At 36.7% G+C, this 10735-nt stretch overlaps 1 protein-coding gene across 1 annotated transcript in view; it reads right to left on the bottom strand.

The window, feature by feature from the left end:
- Window positions 1–9825, bottom strand: part of LOC107726444 (NHS-like protein 1) — a 115040-nt gene extending 105215 nt beyond the window's left edge. The window contains exon 1 of the mRNA XM_016536012.1: window positions 9327–9825. Coding sequence (XP_016391498.1) covers window positions 9327–9648 — 322 coding nt within the window. The 5' untranslated portion in view covers window positions 9649–9825. The remainder of the gene's footprint in view (window positions 1–9326) is intronic.
- Between the last annotated feature and the right edge of the window lie 910 nt (window positions 9826–10735).

The following is a 10735-nucleotide window of genomic DNA, read 5'->3' as shown; positions in this document are numbered from 1 at the left end:
AGCGCAAGATCAAGAGGAACATCAAGGGCTCAACAAACAAAACACTGAATAGATGCACACATCTGGACCAGCCAATATATGAAAGGAAGGAACATCAAGAGAGCTTCCAACTGCAGAACAATAGTATGAATAAAGGGCGTTGAAAATCAGATACAGAAAACAAATTGTTCAATGGATTTTGTGTTTCAGTCATACACATGAATGCTGACCGATGACATTTCTGAGATGTTGGATGACATAACTTAGAAAAATACTTATCATTTGTTAAGTGTGTGTCACTAAGAGTTTAAGCAGAGTAGCAGACCTTCGACTAGCCTCTAAACCAGGGGTTATTGTCCACATGGCAGAACATCAAAGTTTAAAGACTGACAGTTTGTCAGTCCATCAAAACCTGTTACATAACCACATCTTTCATCCGTCTTAATTAACTTATTCTGTTCTTTGTGCAGCTTCACTCCTCCATGTGTGTGTGACTGTGAAAAAATCTTCCCTCCATCTTTAATTCATTTTACTAAACCTCCAGATGTCCAGAAGGCTGAATGTGACTGCATCTAACTGAGGGAAAACATGCAGTATTCTCACAGACACCAAAACACTATAACAGTGCACACCTTAAGAGAACCTTAACAGTTCACAACAAAACAATTACAGGTAGGATCATGCAACTTTGGCTCAATAATCCCCCTCAGGTTGATCACAACATCTGGCATATGGTTAAAACACACAGTTTCCTTCTTCTAAACTTCATCAGAGATCAACTGAACCTAGAGTCACCACTTTCATGATTACCAATCTCAATGTTTTTTTTTCCGAAAATCATAATATGTAATATGTAATAATGTGACATTACAGTGACTGCAAAGTAGGGCTGCACGATAAATCGCATGCGATATTTAACGCGCATCTTGTCAGTAAAGCCGGTTCTTTAATCAGCGGTAAATCTCCATACTGCGCAAGCTGCGCAAAATCGCGATCATATTTTGCGCATGTTTTGCGCAGCTTGTCGGTGAACAACGGCTCTGTGTAGTTAATGCTGCTCAATGTGAAAGCCCGCACGTGATGGCGGTTTACCACTGATTACAGAATGGCTTTACTGACAAGATGCGCGTTAAATATCGCATGCGATTTATCGTGCAGCCCTACTGCAAAGTATAACAAATAAAAAGAGATAAACAGCTACATATAGTTACATTCATAAAAGTATTTTATAGCAAAAACTACCTCAGTATCTTATTGTCAGGCTTTTTTTTTACCCTTTTGAAATTCTGGTTACTCATTTGAATTCAGTCCTCTGCACTAGAGCTGCACGATTAATCGTTAAAAGATCGCAATCTCGATTCAGACAACCACACGATCTCATTTCTAAATGACAATGATTCTCCCGTGTCTATTAAACCTTTGACAAAATCTTACCGGATCATTCAAATCTGCGTTCGCACTGCTGCTGTCACACAGAGAGCAGTTACCATGTTTGGTTAAGAAACAACTTCACAAACAGTATTTTCAAACTACACAGTATTATTTCTGTCATACAGTCATTCATATTATCACAGAAATACTGGGATGAAAGTTTATAATTCAGATATAAACATTGATGTCTATGGTAGCGCGACCAAAATAGAGCAAATCCGCGTTTGAAAGTAACTGCCACATAACGTTTGTGTCGATTGCATTGTTTCGCCACTAATGATGCTGAAAATTCAGCTTTGATCACAGGAATAAATTACATTTTAAAATATATTCAAATAGAAAGCAGTTATTTTAAATAGTAAAAATATTTCACAGTATTACTGCTTTTGCTGTATTTTGTATCAAATAAATGCAGGCTTGGTGAGCAGAAGAGAATTCTTTAAAAAACATAAAAAATCTTACTGTTCAAAATCTTTTGACTGGTAGTGTATATTAAAATGGTTAATACTTCATTCAAATTAATTAAACACTTTTAAATAGACTGCAGCAATCATATTTTGCCACACATTATTTTGTTTAGTTCAGAATCGTGGGAGATTTGTGATCTCTATTTGAGACAAAAAAAATTGTGATTCTCAATTTATCCAGAATCGTGCAGCTCTAGTCCTGTTTTTTAGTTTTTTTTTGTACTTGAGTGCAATAAATTTTGGTTGAAAAAATGAGAATCGTGTAAGAGAATCGTGATCTCAATTCCCATGGAGAAAAATCGTGATTCACATTTTAGCAAGAATCGTGCAGCCCTACTCTGCACCATACCTTGCCCTCTGGACATGCTATACTAGCTGTGCCTGAACAGAGATACATTTTTGGAGTGCTGGGCGGGGAATGGGATGAACTAATAAAGCAATGTAGAAGGATTTGCTCTAAGGCTGTTTGCACACATTGGCTTTGTTCACTAAGATGCTGTATCAGCCAGGCATCATCATCAAAAAAAACAAAAACATGTAGATGTGTCATCAGTGTTGTAAATACCATCATGACACTAATGCCCTTTCCTAAGGCAACTCATCCACATGTGAGAGGGCCTCATGCTTGGAAAAGTGTCCCATTTAGCAGAAAGATTCAATCATACTTTCACATGTCCAGGCCTGACGTTATCTGACTTTAATCCTCATGGCTTTTGCAAGCTTAAAATCCCAGCACTTATACGGGTAGATTTCCTGTTTCAAAGGGATACGCAAGGGAAGAAATGCAACTAAAACATTTTAAATTGACATGACGCTTTGCAGGTTTAAGTCTAACTACAATACTTCTTCTTTCTGGACTGTTTCCTAAATCTCAAGCTCAAAAAACAACAACAACAAAAGATTTTGATGCATTTGATTTTAAAAATCTGTAATATCGATTTAATTATTTTCATGTTATGACCGTTAACTGATAAAAGCCAAATATTAAAATTCTAAACTATTTGGTCTAAATCATTTTAAAATAAAACAACAACAAAAACTAACATCAGTCATTTAAATGCCACAAGTGAATTTAGGCACCATATTATAATGTACAGTATGAAAAATGAATTTTGAGTTTGCTAAAGATTACATTCAACAGTTATTAAATTATTAGCATTTTAAAGATTAACTTTAAGTGAGCATTAGAGGAAATCAAAAAGTAAAAATGAGGAGTACAATTAAATATCCAATACTGACAGCTGCCTGTAATAATACAGCCCAATATGATACTATCGAAGCTCAAAAGTTTACATCTTTCAATTCTGAGTTTATATCTTGCAATTAGGGTTGGGCTATGTCTACAGTGAAACATCGTGATGGACGATGACATCGGGGGGCGGGGTTAGAAGGTGTGCCCGAAGCGTGAACCGTATGCAGAAAGGCATGGAAAACAAATAACGCGTTCTACGGAGCCACTAAAGGGACATGGTTAGCCGCATGCTAGCGGTAGACTATTACATTACAGTACATGAAAGTTCACTTACCACATACACAGAGTAAGGAGAGATGACTGATAGGACAATGGCGAATGATTTTCAGATACTGAGCACCACTTACAAATATCTAATCTTGTAAAATGCGTGGTAGGTACTGCCGCTCCATAGTATAGAGTCTGTGTGATCGTGAATCTCGAAAGTGAAAGTGAAAGTAAAATGAGAGCGCGCATTTGAAAGCAGTTTCAATGCCCTGCATATTAGTAGCGGCTCCCTGATGCCCACAATTTAGTGTAATTACCCAACGATATAATTGCGAGAGAAAGTATTGAAATATATTTTTTTATCCTCCCATCTCGTAGGCTATTTATTCCCTTTAGGGGTTCCGTAGTACACTTAATTTCCTTTCCGAACACGGAATTGGGATGCGGCGGATTGCGGGGGGTATTGGGGTAACGTGATCATCCCCATCGTTAGATCACGATGCTGGCTCAACATTGTGATGTCTGTCAGCCATCGGCGATGGACGATGGCATCGTCTATCGGCCCAACCCTACTTGCAATTAGGGATGTTCTTGATTATCGGTCGATACCGATCTCCGGCCGATCGATCGGATCATCCCTACTTGCAATTATTACTTTTTTTCTAAAGTCTGAGTGTAAATCTTGTAAAAAAATTTTTTTGGGCCAAAATTAAGAAGGTAATTGCAATTTTTCATCTCAGTTCTTACTTTTTTCCTCACAATTGCGAGTTTATATCTCACAATGCGGACTTTTCATCTCAGAATTAAATTATAAACTTGCAATTGCCAGTTAACATATATGAATTCTGCAAGAAAAAAGTGTTAAAAATGAACCATCTATTCATCATATCATCATGCAAAACATACACGACAAATTGTTTCTCGAAACGTCATAGCATTTCCACACCGGCAATGACCCCTCGTTAGCCTCCTCGTTTGGTTCCTATTTATTCTCCTGGTGTCTGTCATCCTGTGCTGATCCGTCATTTCTCATTGTGTGTGTTTCGTGTCTGCATGTGGTGCAGCTTTAGGCCTGCCTGTCTGTTTTTCCCCCTCGGGGTGGTTTGATTTTGTTTCATTTTTATTATTAAAATAAATAACCATTTCTCCTGCAATTGAGTCCTCGCTTCATCTCCCCGCACGCACCGTGACAGTTTTAGGGGAAGTCTACAAATTCATGCAGATCAGAAACAGACTAAAGTATCATGGGAAACATAATGTATAATGAAGTATAATGGGAATCAGTTTATTTGGTGGTCTGCTGACCAGGCTTTTGGGAATAGTTTGGCCCCACGGCTGATGTACATTTGAGGCTGTATAAGTGAGTTTCTATGAAGGTACACAGAGTTTATGTGTGTGTGTGTGTGTGTGAAACCAGCTATTCCTGCATACATCAGGGGCTGAGGTCTGGTGGTCAGGGAATGAAAGAACAGTTTTGCTGTTTTCTTCTGCCAAGTGCCCCGGAGGTCAAAGGTGACGATTTTCCCTGGCTTTGGATTTGGGTTGGACTTGGACCCAGAAATCCCTTCTGAGTCCATGCATACAAAACACACCAAACAAAGAGAGCGAATTCAAGAAAGAGAAGTAGAAAAACGGTATTCCTGATCATGAGAAAAAGGAATTATGTTGTGCTAAGCTGTGATTATTTTTATCACTTAACTAACAAAAATGCTCACAGAACATGAGCTTTAGCTGTTTATATAAATGCTGACATTGCAACCAGACAACGATAACAACTTCAGCTAAATGAGTCCTAATTAAACCTCTGAGGTTTGTAGTGTAAACACACACAATCAGAGAACATAGCAATCGCCTGATCTCTAAACACACTGGTGTGATCATTTACTTACTGATAAACTGTAAGATAGCTAACTAGAGCACTATTGTTTGTTTGATCAGCTCCACCCTTTCAGACCATCATATGCAAAACAAAGTCAAGCAGCGGACCTAGAAAAAGCCTGAGTGGAGCAGACACACGCATACTAAAAATATCCAGAGAAGACTGACAGAAATTCCACAGCTCAGAAGGAGATTGTATGTGTGTTTGTATGTGCTTGAAAACTGCCATTGTTACTGTAATAAAACAATGTGTTAGTACTCAAACAGAATTGCATCTTCCAAAGAAGGTTATAAATCATGTTGTGAGCCAAACTATTATTGAACTGACTTGGTGTGGTCAAGTGGTTAAGACAATTTGGGCTGGTAACCAAAGGATGGAGGTTAGCTTTCAGCTTTGTGCCTTTAAGCTCAATGAGCCTGTGACTGTTACTTTAAATACTGTCTTGCAATTTGCTTTATATAAAAGTGCCTATTAAAATACTAATTATATATATATGTGTGACCATGGACCACAAAACCAGTCATAAGGGTCCATTTTTTATTTTTTCATTATTTAATTTTATGAAATTGAGATTTATGCATCATCCTTGAAAACTGCCATTGTTACTGTAATAAAACAATGTGTTAGTACTCAAACAGAATTGCATCTTCCAAAGAAGGTTATAAATCATGTTGTGAGCCAAACTATTATTGAACTGACTTGGTGTGGTCAAGTGGTTAAGACAATTTGGGCTGGTAACCAAAGGATGGAGGTTAGCTTTCAGCTTTGTGCCTTTAAGCTCAATGAGCCTGTGACTGTTACTTTAAATACTGTCTTGCAATTTGCTTTATATAAAAGTGCCTATTAAAATACTAATTGTATACACACTCATTAACCTTTTAATGTCGTAAATTAAAATTAAAGTAATAAATTAAAAATTAAAAAAAGGAAAAAAAGCAACAACGACGACAAAAAAAAAAGCAATTTAAAATGTAAACAACAGACAATCATGTATGTTTTGCAAAGTAAAATGTTTCTAATGCAGTCTGGAAAAATGAAGGAACTTAGGATCTCCAGCTTGATTCATCATCAGGTGCTTCCCCTTTAAGGCCAAAACAGTAGTTGACCTTGACCTAACACCTTCAAGATATAAGCAAACACAAACTTTGACCTCTGGCCTTTAACAAAAAAAAGTCCTTCATTTAAAATGTCAGATGTTTTTAAATTTGTACGATCTGACATGCGCAAAAACATACTGTAGGTAAAACGTCACCATGAAGGTCTACCCCTAACACCACTCCTAAATCTTACCCTAATGGAGTGTAAGCAGATCATTTAAAAAACATAAGAATGAGATTGTATGCATTCATACAAATTCACAAACTATTCAACAAATTGTAAAGTATTTAAGATTGGCATGAGACTGTCTTAAGTCACATCCTGTCTATTGTTACATGGTATTGTCTTAAGGGCAGGACATCCAAATAAGAGCTCTCCCTGTGGGAACCTTTATTCACCTTCACTGGAGACACATGTCATTAGCAGCATTTACAGTATCACTTAAAGAGGTCATGAACTGAGAAATCAAAATTCCCTTGACATAGAGGTCACTGTACTATAAAACATCCTGTAAGTTTCAGAAATCAATACTTTCTTGTTAGTCTAAAAACAGCTTATATTGAAGCCAGTCTGCCAAAACGACAGGTTGTGGAATGCGCCACTTTATGACGTAATAGTGTGGCTAAACCCCGCCTTCACAGAAGAAGATCAACACCTGCTTCGACATCACTGTCTGTTTAGCCCCGCCCACCGATTCACGCAATGTAGTAGATGAATAACGAGAGAGGCAAACGCAGGTCTACGCAGAAACCAAACGATAAAGATAAAGTCTTTGCATTGATGTCCTTCTGATCACAACATTAGGAAAAAGTGGATGAACTTTATTTTTAATGAAGTTCCAGATCACGTCAGTAAGAACTTGGTCCTTTGTTCACTTCATTTTACCATGGATTCATTTACAAACAAGGCACAATTCGACACATGATTTTCAGAAAGATTGAAAATAAAAGATGATGCTGTGCCGAATATATTGGATCCGACAATAATGTTGCACCACACAAGTGTGAGTAACTGTTTATTATGTGGTCACTATTGCTTTGTCTGTTATTACAGATCGTTTGATATGTTGTATGTATAGTTAGTATTTATGTGTTTTTAACCTAAATTACGGCAGCAGCGTCCATCTATGAAGGATGTCAAACATAAACAACTGTTAGCCAATCATAGCAGTGTGGGCGTTTACTTCTGAGTCTACAATCCGCCACGCCTATTCAAACAGAGCGTTCTGATGAGGGGGGTCAAAACAGGACAGAAAATAGCCTATTACTTCAAAAATATTGTAATGGTTTTGATGTAAAAATTTTACATTTACATTTAACATTATAAGTGGACCTCAGAGAACAGTACAAAATAATTAAAAAGGCAGTTCATGACCCCTTTAACACAACCCTCTTCTAGTAGAGTGGATGGTAACATACCAGTTTACATTATACATATGTCCTAAAGACTGCTGAATATACGAGAGTAAGTATTACAATTTGTATCATCTGTATCAGTATGTAAGCGATGCAAAGTGAAAGCAAGCGGGGAGCGTAAATGCTTTCTTTCGCTCTAGGATCACTTGGGAGTGGGGTTTGTCTCACCAATGAGCTTTTTGTTATGTGTTCCTTTGCAACATTATGAGCAGAGGGGAATTTGTGTTTACTCCACTATCATGCTCTGTTTTTAGGCTGATGGCTTATTTTGGTGTCATTTTCAATGGCCATTTCAGAAATATACAATCTAACTGGCCAAATTATATCTAAAACATAAGTTACTCCATATTAAGTTTTGGTTTAAAACAGCTGCATAAAAGCAATTGTATAACTTATATAAAAGCTGTTGTATAACAACAACAAAAAAGTAGAAAACAAATGTCCAGTTTGCTCATGTATACTGCACTTCTCCATGAATATACACTACCATTCAAAGGTTTGGGCTCGGGAAGATTTATGTTTTTTAAGAAGACACTTAAGTTATGCTCACCAAGGCTACATTTATTTGATCCAGTAAAAACAGCAATATTGTGAAATAATATATTTAATTAATATTTAAAATAACATTTTTCAATTTTTCTATATTTTAAAATGCAATTTATTCCTTTGATGGCAAAGCTGAATTTTCAGCATCATTACTCCAGTCTTCAGTGTCACATGATCTTTCAGAAATCACTCTAATATGCTGATTTGGTGCTCAAGACACATTTCTTATTATTATCAATGTTAAAAACAGTTGTTCTGTTTATTATTTTGAAATATTGATACTTTTTCAGGATACTTTGATGAATAGAAAGTTCAGAAGAACAACATGTATTTGAAATATAAATCTTTTGTAACAATGTTATTAATGTCCAACATGATCTTTACTTAATGTCCTAATGATTTTTGGCATAAAAGAAAAATTGATAATTTTGACCCATACAATGTATTTTGGCTATTGCTACAAAATATACCAGTGCTACTCGTGACTGGTTTTGTGCTCAAGAGTCACATATATATATGGACCCTAATGAAGATGTCCTGGAGGGGGTTTCTGCTGTAGGGGTGTAGGTGGGCGCAGATGGTACGTTAAAGCAGATCTATCACGTTTGACAGAACTTTGGCCCTTAAGGGAAACTGCATTCTCTTCACCTTAAATCATTACACCAACACAACGCCTTGTGCTTGACCCATAACATTCACACAAGCCTTTTGTCTTGCGGACCCAATCCATAACGTTAGTTCGTTTCGAGTGCACTGCAGCCTTTCAAAAACTTACATTTAGCATTCAATGGCTGTGTTGCTATTAGATATATGTGTTCTTCAGAATCAATAATCGCGTGACAGCTTATAGCTTTCATTAATAAGTCATTAACAAACATACTTTGCGACAGTGCTTAACAAATCCTTAAATACTGACATACTGTATATGATATGAATCAAGTTTTATGTTCATTATTAACTGATGCTCTCCTATATGTTTGTTATTGACTTGTTCATAAAAGTATTAAACGTTAAAGTAGGCAACAAATACAAGACTGAGTCTCTAAACTTACGTATTTTAATCGTTTTGGGATCAAGCTTCCGCACGGTGAGCTGTAATCTCTCCAAACGCACTTGAATCCTTGATGTCCTCTGCGTGATCAACACAGCCTGAGTCTCAATTCCCAGGAATATGTCACTGGCATGCCGCGATAGATCGGACAGTTGATGCAGGATGCTGGTGAGCGTATGACAACAAACTTCTTCCAAAGAAGAGAACAAAACTGGTTTGCGAACTCTGCGACCGTCCGGCGTCGTGAAGCTCTTCTCGGAGCCAGCGCTCCCTCTCAACCTGCTCACCAGCTGAGGCGCAACGGTTCTCGTGGGGAACGGCATTTTAAATCTTGTTTAAATTTGAGATGAACATCGGGTTGAGGCGATTTAAAATCCAAACGAAGTATCCCAGAAGTTGCCGTGAGAAGAAGGTCTGTTCACAAAAGGTCCCGCCATAATTTTTAAAAGATACAGAAGCGGTCCGGGACGTTGCCGCTGGTGAGCATTGGGGAACATGAGTTTGAACTCAGGGAGTCGAAAAGAAAACGTGAACAGAAAGTATATGGAAAACACGGAAAGGCTTCCAACCACCTGTAGGAACTGGAACTGGATTGGCGAATGAGCTCTGAGCGGTGTGAGGGAGAGGTTACCTGCCTTTAGCGTCTGCTGTGTGGAAAACCCGGCATGGATAAGTTACTGTGGTTCTCGCGGACTTCGAGGCTCTTTATTGCATTTTCATGTATTTTGCTTGAATGTGCCTTAACATGTAACATACATTGTAAATACTTAATCTACAGGGCATTTTAATTAATACTGATCAATGTTTCTTTTTATTAGTATTTTTATTTTAAATACAATATTTATTTTATATTTATTCAAAGGGATGTCAGAAAAAAATGTTGGCAGTCTTACGAAGTACATTAAACAGATTTAATTCTAAATATTACATAAGGAAAATTTCATTTCAAGCATTTTCAAAAGAAAAAAAAACGAATAAAAAACATTTTTAAGAAAAAAAAAAGATATTCCGTAAAACCTGATCATACTTCATATAGGTAGTGTTTAAAGACAGTACTCAATAAGTTTGGTATGACTTAAAAATAAGTTAAAAGTAAAAAAAAAAACAAAGTGCTAAATATCAAGATGTAAGCAGACAATTTATATCCTTTAACATTTACAGTACTTCAGAAGTACAGCTCAATAGTTCAGTAGTTTAAGTATTAAGTAATTTATTTACAGTAGTAAATTAGTTCTTAAAACTTTTGGAATCACAAAATTAATCACGGTTAATTATTTTAATCTATTGGTGTTTCTATTCTGTCTAAATAAACATTCAATAAAAAATAAATAAATAAACGGCCAATGAATAACCTGTCTATTTTGCTTGTGAAAGGAACAAAAGCTGGTGTTTTGAAATGCATATGCTTCA

The sequence above is a fragment of the Sinocyclocheilus rhinocerous genome, unplaced genomic scaffold (genome assembly GCF_001515625.1).
Source record: "Sinocyclocheilus rhinocerous isolate Xijiao unplaced genomic scaffold, SAMN03320098_v1.1 scaffold605, whole genome shotgun sequence".
NCBI lineage: Eukaryota > Metazoa > Chordata > Actinopteri > Cypriniformes > Cyprinidae > Sinocyclocheilus > Sinocyclocheilus rhinocerous.
This window is presented reverse-complemented; position numbering and strand designations above follow the sequence as displayed.